We start from the raw sequence: 20,726 nt of genomic DNA, 5'->3' as shown, positions 1-20,726 counted from the left end.
AAGGCCCGTGTGTATTTAAAAAGAAAAAAGAAAAGCTCACATGCATACACATAACATACCCACCAAAACAATTACTTACTGATGAAAGTGTTGACAGGCAAAAGCAATGGAGTTATTAAGAATCAGTGTAGGACAGTTTGTGAATAGGTTTGCATGTTTGATTATTTGAGACACTGAAGGGTTAAACAACAACAACAACAACAACAAAATATGTTTGGCACATTAAAAGATGCCAAATGGGGAATGAAATAGGCAGTTTGTTTGCTAATTGACTGAATATATATGTTAACTGCAGGAGCACACATGCTAATAAAACAGAAAATATCTGTTGTGTAACTACAGCATATTCTGGCAGAAAGAACGTACAATATATGCTTATTATGTCAAGGAGCTAACAAAGAGCCCTGTGGCAGACAAAGGTATAGTTTAACAGATAAACCAGTACTTGCTTATTGTATACTTATGCAACAGTTTTCTGCCTTGCAGGTCAGTGACTGACAGATTTAATAAACATGTTGCTGCTGTTTTGAGCAGACTGCGTAGCAACAGCAAAAAAAGTTGCAACGTTAAAGAAAAATACGCTGAACAGGTAAACTAAAGATCTGCTACAAGCAAAGCTGGATTTTCATGTACCGGTATTCGATTTTTTTTCTTATGCTACTGCAGAGAAGCTCAGTTGGAATACATTTATTTGTAATCTCAGCTTAGAGTCTGTGGAAGATAGGTCAAGTCTGGAAAGATCCAGATAAGCCTGAAATCTCTGAGGTGAGGTCGCTACTGAACCGACCGAAAGAAATGAGAGCACATACTTGGTCCAATTTTAATGACCCACTATATGCAGACACACACACACACATACCCACATCCCTCTTTCTGGGTGTTGTATTACCCTCTCAGCTTCCTCTTTAGTTTGTGACCCTGTGACTCTCTTTAGCTTGGCGATAAATAGAGGAAGAGTAAAAACTTTCCATGCAGTCTGCCACTGGGTCACAACTCAGTCCAACTTTTCCTCTTAGTTTGGCAAAGCTGCTAAAGTTCAGGAACGCTTATTTAAAGTAACACTTATTCAAACTTTCTGTAGACCTTGTGCTTAAATAGAACAACAATACACTCGCTCACTCAGGCCGTAAACATGACCAGAACCCATAAATACATGATACTTGAATAAAGATTGCTAGAAGAGTTAAACCTTATTTTTACAGCAGGTTTTCCAGTTAACAGTCCTCCTGTCTTTAGTTGCATCAAATAAATGAGGACGTTTGCATTCTGCAAATACTGATACACGATCGCACAAACAGGCCAACATTAATCTAATAGTCTTCAGACAAAAAGCATTAGATACCAAAAAGAGTGAAAACCACTCAATATAGCCACTTAGGGACTACAAATAAATATTCACATCAAATCCGTAACATTAAAAAAATAATCACTGCTTCAGTTAGTCTTTTTGATTCTAAACATACAGAATAAAACCTTAAATCTTGAGTTGATGTGTCCATAGTAACACATGACGTTTTTGTACCTGTAACTTTAGTTGCTCAACCAGCTGTTCTTCCGTCTAAACCGTGGCGAGTGTCTGGATGACACGGAACAAGAAAGAGTTAGTTGTAGTGTCAAGTTGGCACAGTCTTTATGTGGAAGTCTTGGCCGTGAGTGCTGCTACATCTTCCTGGGGATATTGTAGGACATGGACAGTGACGGTGCGCTTGGTGCCACCATAGGCGAGCTGATTTCAGGCGGGTACGGCTGCAGGCTCATCTGCTTGTTGTCGTGCAGCTTGCGGACAACGATGCGGGAGAAGTCTTCGTTGTGTTTGTCGCAGGTGTCCAGAAGTCGGCGGACCTTAGCGGTGCGTGTGGGCTGGTTGATCACCAGTTCGTAATCCTCTTTCATCAGCATGGAGTGGGACAGCAGGGCGTCCAAGCTCTGGTTCAGACAAGCCTCCGTCATCTGGGAGACAATTTCCTCACGCCGGATTGCAATCCACTGGGAGATGGGACCTTGCAGAGGAGGAGAGTGCCGCGGTGGAGGAGAGTAACCTGCAACAAGAAAAAGTTATGCCTTATTTGCTGAACATTGCTGCAAGGGTGAAATATACTCTTTATACCAAAAGTGTAAAGTGTTACAAATCAAAGTTACGTTACACCAATCAGCTGAATAGGAGTGTAACTTGCTATCAGGGCCTACTAGTCAAGAACAAAGGAACGATAACAGCATCACTATGATTCTAATTTGTATCTTCTTAAGGAAGAAATAAAAGTTACACTAAAATGATCGAAGTGCGCTTGAATGCCCTGTACTAGACAGAGCCAGCAAAACACAGAAACATGAATTATGAGGTTGATAGCTTATGTGTCCAGGAAAACAAAAAGAAAAGTGCAACTAGAACAGGCAGGTCCTGTGAAAAACAAAGTGCATCTCTACTGCTCCCATAGGAATTAAGAAGCTAAGCGGCAGCTGGGTGTTACTAATTTAATTCACTTGGTTAACTGATCATCAGCAAGTGTGAGCACCTCAAAAAAAAAAAAAAAAAGCAAAAGTTTTGACAATTTTCTCGTCTGGAGCATTCAGCTGTGCTAACACAATGCCACAATCTTCCCAGGACTGGACATCCCAGCAAATGTACTTGATGGACAGAATGAGCAATACTGGGAAAAACCCAAAAGCTACGTCTCAGACTCTACAGGCCTATATGCTAAAGTTCATGACAAACACTCAGAAAAACATTGAACAAGTTCTTGTTTGAAGATCTTATCAGGAGAAAGTCTCTAAAAACATGTATTGTTTAAGTTTGCAAAGTTGCATCTGATCAAATCTCAGGAATAATGTCCTCTGGACAGATGAGACCAAAGCGGAGATGTTTGGCCATAACGTACAACACCATGTGTGGTGCAAACCAAACAGCATATCAGCACAATCACCTCATACCAAATGTTAAGCATGCTGGCGGAAGGGCGATAATTTAGGCTTGTTTTGCAGCCACATGACCCAGGCAGGTTGCAGTCATTGAATCAAACATGAACTCCTTTGTCTGACAGCTAAAGTGTGGCCGAAACGGAGTCATGTAACAGGACAATGATCCCAAACACAGAACAGCTGAGAAAAAGAAAATATCAAATTGTTAAAATGGTCCAGTCAAAGAGCTGTCCACAAATGAAAGCCCACAAACTTCAGTGAACTGAAGTAATGCTGTAAAGAAGAGCGTGTGAGAGACTGATAAAGTGGTACAGAGAATCATTACTGCTGCCAAACGTAGTTTTACAGCCTACTGAATCACGAGCTGCACTGTTTTTCACATGCACTCGTCTATCATAAAGACTTAAAAATGGGACACAGGTCCACGCATTCACACACCAACAGATGCACGATGGAGCTTCTTGTACCTTGAGGCTGAGGCTGTGCTTTGAGGGAGACATTAACCAGCTTTGTCTCACATTCGGCGATTGGTTCAGGCTTGCTGAGTATGTTTAAATCATTCGTCCAGCCGTTCAGTTTATCCCCACATCCTAGTTTATCATAGACATCCTTCAATGACTGTGGAGACTCCAGACTGTGAGGCATGAATGACGATGGAAGGCAATCTACAGCTGAAAAACAGAACAAGAAAAGTGATGTGCCCAGCAGCCAAACAGAGCATACACTGAAACGGAGACTAAAGTATTATTTTTGAACTCTATGACATCAAGTCACACCACTTCCTTTAGATTATCAGTGGTGATACTTGGTAAAGGTGTTGGTGTCATTACGTTTAGCGGATGCAGCATTGCTGCTGGAGAGGGCGCCCGGTAGAGATATGTCCGTGTCCTGAGAGGAACAAGACCCCGAGCCTGATGTAGTGCCCTCCTGCGACAGAGGAAACGGTGAGGTTTCATTTATGTTCATACATGACCACAACGACACACCTTCATGTTGAACTGCATCCCTCCATGTCACCGTTTTCATTATAAGCCAAGTAAATTATTCAGGTTCAGTTACCGGCTGACAACATGCATAAATTAAAAAAACAACAAAAAAACAACAACAAAAAAACAAAACAAAACAAAAACCACGCTTCACACACGTCATCTTTATTCTCAGTGTAGGTGACGAGTAGATACTGACCGTCCACTGGCTGGGCCTGTCCTTTGGCATACTTGGAGTTTCCTCCTCACTCCCCTTCTGACAGGCTGCTGGGGCTGAACAACACTGTGACCTCAGCTGTGTGAGGAGCAAAAGAGATACGGCACAACCACCAACAAAAAGGTCAACTTCAAAATACTTTAAATGTCAATCCCTTGCTTAAAAAAAAAAAAAAAAAAAAAAAAAAAGTACAGAGACCAAAAAAATTCCACTAACACTGAAAGAAAGGATTACATTTACAAAAAAATCCCATAAAACTATATCGGACAGTGTAAGGAGAATGTTGCAGTATCTGACCACACAGTCAAATATTGACTTGCCCAACAAAGCAGCAGGTTCTGGTGTTGATAAAAGAAACAAATATACAGTATACATCAACCTGCTGATCCACCCATTCATTCTAGTGATGCTCTTTGCTAACGTAGCTGATGTGATGCTACACAGTAGTAAACATGACCATGTCCTAACTTTTAGAGACGAGTTTCTGTCATCTAACTATTAAAATGACAAATTTTCTTTAAATAAAAGGAGTTTTGGAAATGACTTTATTCTACTTTTTATTTACATTTTAAAGAGTGACAACTTTGTTGGAATCAAGTTTGTACATTACCAGCTAAGATAATGTATAACCAACGTGTTTAACATATATAACAATACACTGAACAAAACTAAAGGTCACTGATGTTTTCATAACTTCTGTGACTTATGCAAGTGAGGATATTTAGAGGAGGGAAAAAAAGGAGTACTAAAAATACACGCTGTTAACTTTTTTCTTCAGTACTCTGCAGCTAACAGACAATAATAACACTATAGATTGTTCTTTAGCACAGTTAGTTCCCTGCTGCCTTTAACTGCATGTAGTTCAATTTTGTGCTTGTTGAAAGTACGGATTAGAAACAGACATGTGACTGCAAAGTCACATATACACTGAAAATATAAAGAGGAAGGATATGCTGAAGGGAAATTATGATGTCAGTTTTTAATCTCTCTCACTGAGTCACAGTGCAATTTAAACTGCCCCAAATTGCACATTCAACATTTATACTTGCGTAAATGTGTGTGTCCATACACAGCCAACTATAAATAAAAAAATGTATCTAATGTTAATAATTAACCATCTATGTCTGCTAAGCAAAAACACTAACCTGTGACAGTCTTTTGAAGAAGAGTTCTTTTAATGATCACCAAACAAAAACTGTATATAAAAGATGGCATCACCAATTGGTTTTTACTTTGAATCCTTTAGTCTGACATTTCAGGTAGACTGCCTTTTTTCTTCCTTTACCATTTTGGGTTTTTGAACACTTAACTACTTTGGACAAAACTGTAAATCGGGGGCACGGGTGTCCAGTTGTTAGCTAACTTCCAGCCAGCTGGAGGCCATACCTCTTAATCCTTCAATTCAGATGTTTTCTGTCCCATTACCACAGGTGTATGAAATCAAGCACCAAGCCATGTGTTCTGCCTTTACAAACATTTGCGAAAGAATGGGTAATTTTAAAGAGCTCATTGAATTTGAGCATGCTGCTGTAATAGGATCCCACCATTGTAACAAGTCAGTTTGATAGTTCTTTCCCCTTTCCCATCTATTCCACAACTGATATTAACTGCTATACGTGGTATTACTGTAAGGTGGACGTATTTAGGAACTCAGAACTGAAGTGAACTACAAAACTACAGAGTGAGCTGCAGAGTGTGGAAAAGTTGCCAATGCTCTGCTCAGTAACTGCAGAGCTCCAAACCCACCCTACCATTAACGTCAGCAAAACTATGCTGGTATGGGGGTGTTATATGCAAGTGGTTCAGTACCTCGTCGAAGATACTGGTAATTACAGGATCATAGCTTGATGTGCACAAATTAGTGGCAGCTTTCAATTTATCAACACATCTCCCTGTTTTGCCGTTTGCATAGTAAACAAAATAAAATAATGAACTAACTAAATGAGTAATTCCCCAACTATGAGCCACAATGTCCCCAGACTGAGTCTGTCAGAGGCCCCTGCTGCATTTCGCCGCTGTTTATTGGTTTCCTGTTTTTTTTTTTTCTAGATCACATTTATCTTTTTTTCCTTTATCATTTTCCTTCTAATCAATTTGAAAAGGTGACAAGCTGATCCAGTAGACCTGTGATAAACTGCCAATTCAGGGAACCCCTGTGCAATTACTAAGGAAAGGAAAGATTTTATGACACTTTAGGTGATGCACTAGCTGTAAAAATCTGGCCATTAACAGTTCACACACACACACGCACACGCACGGGCACACGCACACCACTGTAGCTATAGCTGCATCAAAGCCTGTGCATTTATTTTTCATATGCATGGCTGTGAGACATCATCATGAAACTAAAGTCATACTCTGAGCCACAGTCTGTCTCAAACTAGTTTCACCAGATTTCTCTTACTGTAAGCTGACACACCTGAGCGCATGCTGACAGACAGACACACGATACCATCCCACAATACACTCTTTGTGGATCAGAGGAAATGCAAATTTAATTTTGAAATAAATCAAAAGTAGTTTTCAAAAGAAAAAAAAAAAAAGTGCTACACAGATTTCCCTACAGGTACATAAAGAAGAAATATAAAAACTGACCTTTTTCTTTTTGATCTGCAGCACAGCTTCCAGGAACTCTATTTCGTCAAACACCCTCACCATAGGCTCCAGCTCTATCAAACAATCTGAAATGGTAGGAAACGCATCACACTGCTAAATCCTGCCAAAGACGTAACGCAGAACTACCGTCCCATTAGCAGTGCGCACTTTAGTCATTTGTATGAGCATACTTTGGAAGGAAGGCCGTTCATCTGGATTAGCGTTCCAGCCGGCTGTCATAAGATTGATGAGCGTTTCTCTGCTGGGGATGTCTGCGGACAGGCTCTCCAGGCTGGTGTCAGGACGCAGACCACGCAGCACGCTGAACATGATCTGAATGCCATTGGTCACCTCTGAACATAAACACACACATATTAGTGACTCAAAAAGGGTCAAGTAGGAACAAAGTATGATGTGAAAAAAAACAAACCCCAAAACGAGCAGTTACCTTTAAACGGGATCTGCCTGGACAGCACCTCCCACATGATGATGGCATAGCTAGAATCCAATTATCAAAGAGGAAAACAGTTAAGGGAAGAGTTACTAAGTTGCCAGATATTGGCATTTCCCCTTATAGTTGAGGGACTCTACCACAAGCCAGCTTCAGGGATGACTCTCAAAGCCATGACTGATTGACCCGTTGCAGCGAGCGTAACCTCTTGCGCAAAATTTACAAAGACTGCATCAGCGGAAAGTAGAGCTCTCTTATCAAAGCAGAAAAATAATCTGAATTCCTTTTCTGACAGACTCGTGGATCTCAACAGTTAGGTCTGATTTTTTTGTCTGGCACGACTGATTTAGCCTTTGACACTGGGCCCTGCAGTGGTATGCAAGCAATGCAAGCTGAGGCAGGAACTCCGTTTCATCTTTACAGGAAGGAAAGCCTCATTTCCCTTAACTGCTTATTGTGCTCAACAAACACGGAAGTTATCAGAGTTTATAGTAACACAGATAAGTCATAGAGACTTTTTCTGCTAAATCTTCAGGGAAGGATGTACATTTTGAGACTGACTTCTACATAATAGTTACTGGGTTCTGGTGTCTTACCTGTACATATCGTGCTTCACATCGGCCCGGCGGCTCTTGGATGGTTCGTACTCCTCAGGGGGCATGTAGATCACTGTACCCTCAGCTGGCTTGGACCCCGAGCCTCTACTCACTGACAGCTGTCGCCACTTCGATAGGCCAAAGTCTGCAATCTGGAGAGAAGCAGAAAGTTAGCAACCGCAGACAGACAAAGTTATACAAAGCCAGTTTTACATTTTACGAGTCTTAAATTAATTCGTGACAAAAAGTCAAATAAGGTTGATAACTGCAGCGGGAGGACAGCCTTTTGTATAATAACGGATCTTTAAGGGGAAGTTATTATGCCTTTCTTATTTCCTGTTACAATGGTGGATACTGAAACTGCCCTAAATAGTCAGTTTCAGGGAGGTTTTTTCTCTTCTACTGTTATCTCTATCCCCTCTTACTGATACTGTATTATCTTTATGTGCTCATCTTAGGCACACAGCGCTGAGTGTCAGCAGACTAGCACCACCCACCTGCTGTTTGAACCTTCTGTTTGTGAGGGGCAGCCAATCAGAAGAAAGTTTAAAGGAGAGGAGTTTGTTTTACAGTCCAAAAGCTTAAATATGGAGTTGATATGAGTATAATATATTCACTTTAATTAGGCCATGAAAGAAAAAGAAATCAGTCTGAACAACCTGAAAAATATAGTTTATACTTTTTATGCTAATAAAAATTGTATGTTTCATAAAGAGTAGCAGATAAGCAGTACATAGGGTATGTGCAGCTTATCCACTATGTCTAAGTTAGTCTGGTAACGTACACAATACATGTGACTATAACTGTAACCACCTAAGCAGCTGTAACCTTTTGTTACAGCTCCAACAAACACACTGACACGGTTGAAGGTGATGTCATAGATTTTCCTGTTCTGCACGCACCTCATACTTATCGCATACCTTAACATGAAATTCACCATCCAGCAGAATGTTTTGGGTCTTTAGGTCGTGATGTACGAGGGGTGGGTTCATGTTGTGAAGGAAGTTAACCCCAAGGGCGATCTCATACAGAATCCTCAAACGCAAAGGCCAGGCAAGAACAGGGTACACGTCCTTCTGTAAGGCAGAGATTACAAAGATGGGCTAAAGATATCATAAATGTATAAATAAAAGAGGGAAATGTGGGTTTTACTACAGTGAAAGTACAAAACAATGCAAGAGCTTGAAATAAAGACTGAAAAAATTACTACACTCAGCCCAGTGGGAATTTCCCTTGTGCATAGCTGTCTGCTTCCCTCAGTGCTCGGCTTCTCTTTCCCTACTTTCTTTTATGTTTCATCAGATACTAATTACTTCGAGCTTTCGCTTTTGTTTATAGTCCCGCTGAAAGGAAAAAGAGTCATACACTCACATGATGAGTGATGCACAAGAGAGAAAAACAACAGACCAATGCAACTCCATCAGCTGACCTCTTTTGGCAACAAAAATCCAAATGCAACAACTATAAAACCTTCATTTTTTCCAGTGTGTAGTCTGGGCAACTCTCACAGCTAACAATCTAAACCAGAGAAAACTGGTGCCACTCAGTGGCAATCTAAATGGTTTATTTAAGGGTGCATTGCTCAGACTAGAAGAGTTCCTAGTGATAGGAAGTGAACTTGATGAGCTACCTCATGGAGTAACCGGTCCAGAGATCCATTGCTCATGAACTCCGTGACTATGCAGAAGATACGAGGCTCATTGCAGACACCAAAGATCTGGATGATGTAGTTGAACCTGGCTTTGTGGAGTACCTCGGCCTCCTTCAGCAGGCAGTTCCTCTCTCTGAAACACAGCCAGACACAGAATAAATAACAAAAACAAAACAGCACTGACAGCACTTTTGTGATAGTGAGGTAAATGAATATTTAAGATAAAATCCTTCTAGAAACACAGACCAAAAATGCCGTATACAATCTTGCTGAAACTCTTGATTACACAGAGGAGTAAAAATGTTACACGCAGAAATCTGAGATTTTCTCACTTGTGAATTTGTGCAGAGATGTTTAGAATGACCCATTACTAGGTGACCAATAAATACCAAACTGAGTCATGATGTCTGGACATTTGACTGAAATCCAGTTGGCCTGGTTCACTGTTGTTGTGAACAGTTTTGTGAAACAAGCTTAAGAATTTCACATTAAAAGGTGGACTTAATTTTATAACAGAGTGGTATATTTGCATGCTTCCAGAAATAAAGAATGAGTGTAGGATTTAAAATATATATATATAATTATATATATATTTATATTGTGCAGTTCAGATTTGTGTCAGTCTGAGCAAACTAGCCCTCCAGCTGGAAGTCACTGGACACGTAAGCCACAGAGACTCTTTAGCCTTTTTCCTGCCAGAGGAATGAAAAACCTGCTCGAGCACTCTGAACACATTTCATTGAAATGTACAAGAAGGCCTCACATTTGACTCAAATTAGGTCAAGTGCTGCAGCTGTTACTGTGGAGTAAGTACAGGCAGACTTTACTGCATCATCCTGAAACAGCACAAAGTTTTTCTGTAGTAGTGCAATTCATCGATAAATGGCTGAAATGTGTCTCCGTGACCTAGACCTTGTTACGCGAAGTTGCCTGATCGGTGTTGAGTACCTTTCTATAACTGGAGAGTCGAGCTTCAGGCACTTGACGGCCACAGTGGTCCTCCAGTCGGAGTGCTTCCCCTTGAACACGGTGCCGAAGCCCCCTCCGCTCAGATAGTACAGGTCCGTCAGTTTATTCTGGGGGATCACCGGCAAGGTGCTGGTCAGGCTGCCGATATCCAAACAGCCCGCAGTTGGCTCCATAGCAGTTTCTGAATCCCTTACGCGAAGTCTCTCAGGATTTATCTCTCACGGGGTTGGCCAATAAAGGCAGAACTACCTCTTTTGGTATAAACGCAAAGAGGAACTGCGCTCCCATTCACATGCATTCCACAACGTAGCCGGCTGCTAGCAGGCTAAGCTACCATTAATGTTGCAGAGGAGGAGGCGAGCAGACAAAACAGAGCAGCCGATAAACAGCGAACCCGCTGACCGGCGACAGCTGTCCTTCACCCAGCGACTACAGTTAAATGTGCGCAGGACCCAAAGCGAAACAACAACAAGAAGAGCGCAGCTGAGCTCCGCGCTCATTTAAGCAGGTGCGTTTGTTGTTGCTAATGACGACACGCTTCCGGCTTTTACGAGATGCGTTCACGAGGGTAGGTTTGGAGAACTTCAGACAGTTGACCCCGTTTTCCAAGCAGCCCTCTGAGCGCATTCAGAATCCCAGTACAAATATGGATAACAGCGAGGTAAGTCTAGGAAAAACACTGAGGAGGCACGCTGTTAAAATACCATAAATCATAAATGAGCCTTTACCTCAACTTTAGTTTCAGTTTCGCTGATACAAAGCTCCTCCTCCTGCGGCATGAACCCAATTGGTAATATTGGGATTTTTAGCAGCGGGAATCCCCCCACCAAAAAACAGGGGCTTTCCTACAGATGTGTCGACGCTATAAAGACATGTCAAAATACGATGTTCGTCTCATGTGATCATAAGTAGCACTTTCTCTTTTCAGTAGCAGTATAGGTTTTAGTTTTAGTTGAGAGAACTTCGGTTTAGACATCCTAGTTTAGTTTAGACATCCTGATAGCAGATCTTTAAAGGATCTTATACAAACTCTTCAAATAAGACAGTTAAATGCATGATGTCTCAATAAATTTATTATTATTATTGATTTTTTTTATGTGTTTATAATTTGATCGCTCCAAATTTGAGTTTACGTGATAATTGGGCCTTTTGGTAAGTCACAGTTAGTGTTAATTTATTGAAATTATAGGTATTTTTTGTAATAAATTTGACCTTTTACAAGTGCGTTGTTAGGATTTACTGAAACAGGATGCGCCCTTTTTGTGCTGTTGGATGAGACACACCATAAAGCACATGACTCTGTGTCCCTCTGTAATCTGAAACCGAGAACAGACTTTCAACAAATCAGGTACTATGATACTGCTTACGTGAATGTCACACAAACTGCCCTGTGTTTTTGATGAGCCAGCAAGAGTATGGAGTGAGACAATCCCTACACAGATCAGGTGGGAAACAAAGCTTGATTCTATAAAACCCTGTGCTGTAGTTCCTTCACCCGCTCTGACTCACTGGAAGTGTTTGCACTGATCCGCTGTAAGTACACTACCATGCTCTCTGTGCATGTACATGTGGTTCCCCCTGTGTTTATTCTAATTCACCATGTGTCCTTGTTCACAGTACGTCACTAAGACCACCACGGATAGCTATTCCATTTACTCCAGTACCTTTTCCAGTGGACTGGGTCAGCGTGAGCAGGCCTTGTTGGAACAATGTACATTTCAAATTCCTTTAATTTTAAATATGTTTATATTGTCTATCCTGTAAAATAGTCAGATGTCTATTCTTATTAATGTACAGAATTCACCTGCTTGCTGCTACTACTGCACATTCACCCAATATATATATATATATATATATATATATATATATATATATGGAGGAGAGGACAAAGTTCACAGTAGGAATTTAAAGGGAGGGCTCTTCTTTTCCTGCAGACAACAGGCCTGATGTAAAAAAACCCAAACAAAAAAAAGAAAAACCAAAGAAAAAAGGATCTCAGATTTAGGGGTTTCCAAAATTGTGCAATCATGTATTTTTAAGTAAGCACATTCTTACACACATATATATATTATATGTGTGTGTGTGTTAGCTGCATAATAAAACAAGTAAAAGTCGCATGTTCAAGTCAAGAGAGCCAAGAACAAACTGTGCAAACTGCATTAACAAGGGCAGGACCTTAAAAGCCTGCAATAAAAGCTTGTTGGATTTTTACCTTTATAAATAACATCACTGTTGGCTAAATTTCAAACAATATTTGTTTTTTTGGAAAGGATTTAGCTGTGTGGGCAAAAAATGAGTGAATTACAAAAGTTGTAATTGCTGATGCTGAGGGTGTGAGTTGAACACGCTGCCTTCACAAAGGAACACCAAAGCAGGCCACGCCACGTGTTTGGAACATTTCTTTTTATCGGATTTGGGTTTTGCATCTCCTTTCAGGATCAGTCAGATTAGGCAGATGTGCAAACCGTTACACTGTGGAACCAGAGGAACTCGTATCATTTTAAAATTTGTCTAGCAAAAGAGAAAGAAAGGGCTGGAACAGGAAATAAAACAATAAAACAATCCTCTGATTGTTTCAGCATGTCTGTTAGAATAAATTGGTTCATTCGAGATTTGTCAGCTACCGGAGTTTTGTGTTGGCGCTCTACCTTTGGGAATTCCACACTGGACTGACGTGGTTTTGTCTTAGCACCACGGATGAAAGTCGTCATCAAGGAACTGAAGAAATAAAACAACTAGTAAGAGAGAGCAGCTGTTGGCTTTCTAAATAAAGAACTTGTCATCAATGATTCAGGTTTAATTTTATAATATGCATGCGGCTGCCTGAGCAGCATTGCTTGTAATGACATCTCATTCAGTTCTATGCTGACGTACACCCAGACAGCAAGACCAATCCACTCACTCTGAGAAAACCTGAACAACGGTGACAGGAATAATATTGCAGTTTACAGTTTGTTGTGAGAAGAGGGGTGAAATACGCCACCCAGACTTTCTTAATGTGTTATAAATGCTTTATTACAGATCATCTTATTGACATTACAGCTGTTTTTAAAGGATGCATTTACAATGTTCCTTATACATGTTGTACTATCCTGCTGCTCTTGCTCTTATGTGCACCTGAAATACACGCGTACAGTGTCAACTTGCCAAGGCACTCAGTGCAAACCAATACGTGTGTCTGTTATTTGTCATATAGTCATCTGTGTTCTGTAGGTTTATAAAATCCTGGTGGCGGGGAGTCAGGGAGACAGCTGGGTGATCTTCAGAAGATACACGGACTTCTGCAGGCTCAGTGACAAGGTGAGAAGATATCGTGCACCTCAGCAGCTACATATTAGTAAAGCAGCCTATACATTCATGGTGGTGAAATGACGTGCCGTGAGGAGCCCGGAGAGGCTGGAGGGGGTAGATTATATATGGCAAATGCTTCAGCACTTGAGTATCAGTGACTATTACTTTGCTCGGCCAGTCTTAACCAACAACATTTTTCCACATGCAGTAAAAGGATGGTTTAGCTGCATGTGGATGTGCATGTGGATTGGTTTGAGGGCTGCAACAATCTGCTGCCTGATTTGTTCAGTACGCTCTCTTTGCTGGGCACACATGTTGCACCCTTGAATCGGGGAGAATATAACTTGAATTAAGGACAACACAGCGACTGTTCAGCTCACAGCCAGTATATTTAATGACAGGGATAGAACCAGCACTCCCCCTACAGGTGTATGTTGTAGGTGGAGTGATACTGTGAAGCTATCAAACTCACCCCCATAAAGTAAATTAGTCAGACTAATGAAAAACCTATAAAGTGACATTTTACCTCATGCATTTGTCCGATACACATGCAGACCTTGCTGCAACTGTTCTTTCATTTGCGGCACCGTGATTCAGCGACGCTTTCGGCTCTCATTGATGTAATATTGTTGCCATAGTGATTCTGGTTTCCCGTTTTTGCCCTTTTTGCTCGTCGCCTTGACGCAGCTTCAAGAGCTTTTCCCCAGCTTTCATCCAGCCCTGCCTCCTAAGCGCTGACTCAAAAACAGCTATGACGAGGAGTTTCTAGAAGGGAGGAAAGCTGGACTGCAGACCTTTTTGGAGAACCTAGTGTTACACAAAGAAGTCCTCAGAAGGTGTGTGTGTGTGCATGTGTTGTGACTTTTTTTCAGTACTACTCTAGTGGGTGACCTGAATCGTGTTTAATTTTGACCTGTACATAAACCCCTTTGGTTCCCCAGTGAAGCTGCAAGACGCTTTCTGTGTTTGGTTGAAGCACCGAGTCCGTTTGACAGCCTGGAGGAAAGCAGGGTGAGGACACGTTGCTCTCAAAGATATTGTCTCAGGGGTTGAATGTAAGGAACGTTGTGTATCTCAAACACCCTCTGGCCTTTTGTGAGAGTCTCGAGGAAACTCACCTTCGTCTTCAGAGCGAACTCGCGGACAAGCAGAGAGAAGCCGACAGGCTGAAGAAGACTTTGGAGGAGAGAGAGAACTGTCTCAACCTGCTGCTAAAAGAAGCCAAGTAATTATGTTTCTGTTGCACAGCTGGAAACACAGTAAAGCAGGAGCTGCATGCTGTGCTGAAACTGTTCATTTCCCCCGTCTCACACAGATCTCCGTCACTTTCTGCTGAGAGCTCTGAAGCTTCAACAATCACCACCCCCACAGACAGTGACACAGAGGACATGCAGTGACTGACATGGACAAAGAAACAAACTGTAAATAACATATCGAACCAACAAATGTAATCTCAGTCACCTAACACTGTTTTTTTTAAATGTCGGTGTTAATGATCAATAATGTTTTCTGTATCTTCTTCTCTAGGTGACAGTAACATGTGCAAGTGGTCATCAGACATCCTGCTGGTTCCTCTTAAACCCAAGTGCACAAGAAAGTCTATGATGTGACCACCGCAGTGCCGAAACAATCATCAGATGCAGTTTAATCCAACCCCTGCCATGCATATGTTTATTTGATTCTTTTCAGGGTGTCACTAAGAGTACTACCTCAAAATACCAAGCACATAGAAGTCCCATAATGTGTATTTACAGCATATTATGCTGCCTAATGAGGGGGAAAAAAATCCCTATTTATTTTTTTATTTCAAAGTAATGTATTCAATTCATATCGATGACAATGTTTCATTGATCTTGAATTTTAGTGAACACAAGCTCTTTTTGAAGCATAGGAAATTTGAAAAAACAGAACGACCACAAGGGGGCACTGTAACACAATAACAGTTTGAGACAGCAAAGATCTGAGTGAGAGGGACACTGGGAACTTGATGTTCTGTTCTTATCTCGCACGGGGAAATCTCTGTAAGATTTAAGTGCAGAGAAGCACAAAAGCAGGGGAGAGATGTTTTCCTCTTCAGTAGTGAATAACAGCTCGCAATCAATGAAGGAAGCCTGTGTGAATGTGTGTGTGTGTGAGAGAGAGAGCTCCACATCCATCCAAGTAAAGCCTCATTCATGTGCCCCCGTTATCACACTGAATGGCCATGTTGTTTCCTTTCACTCATTCTGTTTGAGTCGCTGAATAAACCAGATATGTGTGGCTTATCCGAGGTCATGAAGGCTACTTTTATGCTGTCGCTGTGAGCAGGTTGGTGCTTAATTATTAGATTTGTACAATGAAAACAATGAAAAACTGGTTGTCCATAGTCAGATATATAAACACACTTACAGCTTGCTTGGCTGCAGAAAAACGTTCATACTCTTTACAGGATCCAGTGAGTCTGGCCACAGCTTACCCAGCAGCTGTGAAATATTCTTTTGAGGTGGGCAGAAAGAATTATGTATTTCACAGTGTTACTGCATGAAGAGATGCAGGCGGCTTCATAATTAAACCCGTTTGTTTAATTATGAAGGACAAATCAGGTGGCAAAAAACAAAGATTTAATGATTTATTTTATAGTTTTTATCATTTCTCTGATTGTTTATTATCGGTCCATTTGCTTAAGGTTATCAGGGCCGTGGGAGGGAGGCGGTGGAGTGTGAGGGTGGTGGTTAAATGGTCACTGTTTAGTACAGGCGTTTGTGGCCTCCCAAGACTTTCTCTGGCACTGACACTAAGTTTGAAGTTTTACGAACGTTGTCCCTGTAGGATGGATTACTATAAAATTTCCAACCATCCATCCATCAGTCAATAAATTTCTTAACCACTTGTCCAATTCAATTCAATTCAATTCAATTCAATTCAATTCAATTCAATTCAATTCAATTTTATTTATATAGCGCCAAATCACAACACAAGTCGCCTCAAGGCGCTTCATAGATACAGAGAAAAACCCAACAATCATATGACCCCCTATGAGCAAGCACTTTGGCAACAGTGGGAAGGAAAAACTCCCTTTTAACAGGAAGAAACCTCCGGCAGAACCAGGCTCAGGGAGGGGCGGTCATCTGCTGCGACCGGTTGGGGTGAGAGAAGGAAGACAGGATAAAGACATGCTGTGGAAGAGAGACAGAGGTTAATAACAGATATGATTCAATGCAGAGAGGTCTGTTAATACATAGTGAGCGAGAAAGGTGACTGGAAAGGAAAAACTCAATGCATCATGGGAATCCCCCGGCAGCCTACGTCTATTGCAGCATAACTAAGGGAGGATTCAGGGTCACCTGGTCCAGCCCTAACTATATGCTTTAGCAAAAAGGAAAGTTTTAAGCCTAATCTTAAAAGTAGAGATAGTGTCTGTCTCCTGAATCTAAACTGGAAGCTGGTTCCACAGAAGAGGGGCCTGAAAACTGAAGGCTCTCCCTCCCATTCTACTTTTAAATACTCTAGGAACAACAAGTAGGCCTGCAGAGCGAGAGCGAAGTGCTCTAATAGGGTGATATGGTACTACAAGGTCATTACGATATGACGGGGCCTGATTATTTAAGACCCTGTATGTGAGGAGCAGGATTTTGAATTCAATTGAAGGCTGGAGGGGAGCTGGAACCTATCCCAGCTGTCATGGGGCGAGATGCCTGGACAGGTCACTCGTCTGTCACGAGGCTAACTCAGAGACACAGACAATTATTCCCGCTCACATTCAGAAGGAGAACATTCAAACTGCACAGGAAGATCCCAGCCGGCTGGTGGATTCGTATCCAGGACCGTCTTTTTCCTTCGCCACCATCAGCAGGTTAAGTGTTATATACTTAACATTGCAGTGGTTAACATGTGTGACTTGCACATGAAAGATCACAAGTTGGAAACAGGGAGATGACATGAACCCAGCATCAGGGAGCCACAAGTTAGTGCACTCCCAGTGCTCCTTCCAAGCACTGAGGTCTATGTCAGGAAGGCTTCCAATGCTAAACCCACTATGTGGATTGATTTGCTGTGGCGACCCCTTGGAAAATAAAAGACTGACTGAAAGTACCGTTATACTAATGAGAAAATGTCTAAACTAAGGTTTTGAACCTGATTAATTTTTCCTCTTAGTATTTACTTCATTGAGTTGAGTTTTTAAGATATTATCATTATATTATTATAAAGCATGTATAGAAGAAAACAGCTCATCCAGACTTAAATAAAAGTTAAATTGAATTAAACTTTGACCGCTCTTTTTAAAGATGCCTATTACAAGCAGCCAAATCAAATCTTGGCCTTGACTGTCTCACTACACTTGTAAGAAATGGCCACTTGCAGTGAGAGTTATATACAACTCCATTTCTAAAAAGGTTGGGATGTTGTATAAAATGTCAATTAAAACCAAATACAACAGTTTTCAGATAGAAAACAGAACTAAATAGAACAATAGAACCAGAAACCATGTTAAATGTTTAAACTGAGATGTTTCACTATTTCATGAAAAAATGCTTATTTTGACTGTGATGTCAGCAACACGTCCAAAAAAGTTGGGAAAAAGCTGGAAAAGTAAGTGCTGCTAAAAAGAGGCGTTGAGGAATATTATGTAACTATGCAAGTTAACTGACAGCAGGTCAGTAACATGACTGGGTATAAAAAGAGCATCTTAGAGAGGCAGAGCTTCTCAGAAGTAAAAATGTGCAGAAGTTTACCACGATGATGTTCCTCAATGTACATTTGTAAAGACAGCAATAATCTCATCTACAGAGCATAATATTGTCAAAATGTTCAGATAATCTGGAGAAATCTCTGTGTGCAAGGGACACGGGTGAAATATTGGATGCCCGTGATGTTTGGGCTCAGAGAGCACTTCAGTAATAACAGGGAAATCACAGCAGGAACACTTCCAGAAATCTCTGTCTGTGAACACAGCCCACAGGGGCATCCATAAATACAGGTTAAAGCTCTAAAATGCAAAGAAGCCAAATGTGACAACTATCCAGTAACATCGCCATCAAAGCTCCTTTAAATGGGTTGACGCAACCTGGAAAACTGAAATCTGAAATTTGTTATCAACTTGTCTTCAGCCTTTATCTCTGATGGTATTGAGGTGCATTAGTGCCTATGAAAATCATAGTGTGCACACCTGGAAAGGCACCATCGGTGCTGAGAAGTTTATGCAGGTTTTAGAGCAATATGTGCTCCAATACAGAAGGGAAGGTCTTGCATATTTCAGTAAGGCAACGCTAAACTGCATCTGTTACAACAGCACGACTTCACCGTAGAAGGTGCTGAACTGGCTGCCTGCAATCCAGATATTTCACCAACTGACAACATTTGGAGCACCATGAAATGGAAAATACAGTAAAGAAGACCCAGGACTGCTGTGCAGCTATCACACAACTATCAGACAACATTCCTCTGCCAGAAGTCCAGCAGATGCTCTCCTGAGCTCCCAGATGTTTAAGGACATCTGGGAACTTCCTCAGCTTACCCATTTGACATGTTTTCTGTGTCTTATTTTAAATAAAATACAGGTTTATGGCATTTACATATCATTGCATTCTGTTTTTATTTGCAGTTTAAAAAGCATCCCAACATTTTTGGATGTAGTAATTAATATCATATTAGATAGTAATTCTTATCCAATTCAGGATTGCAGGGAATTCAAATTTACCTGACAGAGAACTGCAGCTTATTTTTGTTTATCTCAGAAATGCGTGACTCGAAGTCTGCATTCAAAGCCAGAGCACAGAGAAACTTTGTAAACTTACCTGCCACGTGTGCATCAGTGTATGAGGAGACGATGGAACACCATAGAGATTCATTTATCACGTTAAACCTCTGGTTATTGCTCGCTACATCTGTTTGTAGAATCAAAAACTTGGCACACGCTCCACAAGAAAAACAAGACAAGTGAAACATATATGAGAAATGCAAAAAAAGGAGTAATTTCACTTTCCCCCTGTGATTACTCCCATTTGTAAATGACTGACTCTATACAGTTGATCCACTTTCATCACAAATGACTCAAAAACGTTCTGGTATTACATATCATATCATATATCATATTAAAAACAGGCTTCGGTCGATCTTAATCTTAATCTTAAAGCTATTTGTCAACGTGATGGGACAGAAAGGCTCTTTATATTGTATACACGAGACACAGACCAGCTATACTGGAGAGGTTTTCAATCTTTCTGACTTTTGATATATGGGTATATTTTTTTCTTTCAGCAGTTCAGAAATGAGTTGGATTCTAAGGTTTTATGTGAGAATCCCAATGAGGTGGGCTGCTGCTGACCCGTGTTTATGTTCCCACACTCTTTTTATTATTTGGGTAAATCCTAATGTGCCTTTAAGTTACTATACATGGCATATTTTGCCAAAAGACCCCAAGACAATGAGTTTTTGTACTTTGGAAGCCCACCATGCTCCTGGTTTGCTGTGTTATCTTCAGGTAATTTGATTAAGCAAAACTATTTAGAAATATGTTCCCAGAAAGCACGACTTAATCTCAAAGAATAAATGTTTCAAAAATTGTTTTTGACACAGGTTGTCTCTGGGCCAAGGGATTAGGTACAAAAGCAGGGCCTCTATGAAGTTCTTCTCAGTTTTTATTCCACTTCCACAAACATGAAAAAATAATAAAATTTAAAAAAAATAAAAATAAAAATCCTCCACTTACCACAAACTAACAGTAACACATGAAAACCACAGGATCTGGGGCCCTCAGGGCAAGTTTGAAATCCAGCATCAGTGTGGTTTTAAAAAAAAGAAGCTGTTGTTCTTGCCGTGCAGATGCTAATGTTTAGTGAATATTTTTGCAATGCCAACAGCAAAGCAGGGGCTCCGTTGGAAAAAAAAAATCTAGACCATTCTTTAATATAATTTCCAGGTTTCTCTAACGGAATATCACCATTTTAACATAGAGCACACGAGGAAACCATACTGAAGTGGCACGGCATACGCTAAGAATACATATTCAACTGTTTCCAGTGAAAACCACAGATGCAGGGAGCACTCTCTGTGATGGGGAGCCAAAATATGTATA

The 20,726-nt window shown here is 40.9% G+C and overlaps 1 protein-coding gene and 1 non-coding gene across 2 annotated transcripts; one reads left to right on the top strand and one right to left on the bottom strand.

The window, feature by feature from the left end:
- Positions 1-1,510: 1,510 nt before the first annotated feature.
- Positions 1,511-10,883, bottom strand: ripk2 (receptor-interacting serine-threonine kinase 2). Its single transcript, XM_026149714.2, has 11 exons — positions 10,361-10,883; positions 9,392-9,545; positions 8,682-8,837; positions 7,762-7,913; positions 7,163-7,212; positions 6,906-7,067; positions 6,715-6,800; positions 4,102-4,197; positions 3,747-3,843; positions 3,384-3,587; positions 1,511-2,039 (listed from the first exon to the last, which is right to left on the bottom strand). The coding sequence occupies exons 1-11, from the start codon at positions 10,552-10,554 to the stop codon at positions 1,660-1,662; spliced, it is 1,731 nt and encodes a 576-aa protein (XP_026005499.1). The 5' UTR covers positions 10,555-10,883; the 3' UTR covers positions 1,511-1,659.
- Positions 10,884-11,777: 894 nt separating this feature from the next.
- On the top strand, positions 11,778-15,936 carry LOC113010674 (uncharacterized). Its single transcript, XR_013903423.1, has 7 exons — positions 11,778-11,914; positions 11,999-12,092; positions 13,595-13,681; positions 14,360-14,508; positions 14,614-14,897; positions 14,988-15,093; positions 15,200-15,936. It is a non-coding gene; the product is annotated as an uncharacterized LOC113010674 (transcript).
- The last annotated feature ends 4,790 nt before the right edge of the window (positions 15,937-20,726 follow it).

This window comes from Astatotilapia calliptera, chromosome 18 (assembly GCF_964374335.1).
Source record: "Astatotilapia calliptera chromosome 18, fAstCal68.1, whole genome shotgun sequence".
Taxonomy (NCBI): domain Eukaryota; kingdom Metazoa; phylum Chordata; class Actinopteri; order Cichliformes; family Cichlidae; genus Astatotilapia; species Astatotilapia calliptera.
This window is presented reverse-complemented; position numbering and strand designations above follow the sequence as displayed.

Bases quoted from the DNA above. Each gene is read 5' to 3' on its own strand.
- ripk2 (XM_026149714.2), bottom strand. From the start codon at position 10,554: ATGGAGCCAACTGCGGGCTGTTTGGATATCGGCAGCCTGACCAGCACC. The intron at 7,068-7,162 runs GTAACTGCTCGT...GTTTATGTTCAG, and splicing joins CAGGCAGATCCCGTTTAAAG to AGGTGACCAATGGCATTCAG. The intron at 3,588-3,746 runs GTAATGACACCA...TCTGTTTTTCAG, and splicing joins CAATGCTGCATCCGCTAAAC to CTGTAGATTGCCTTCCATCG.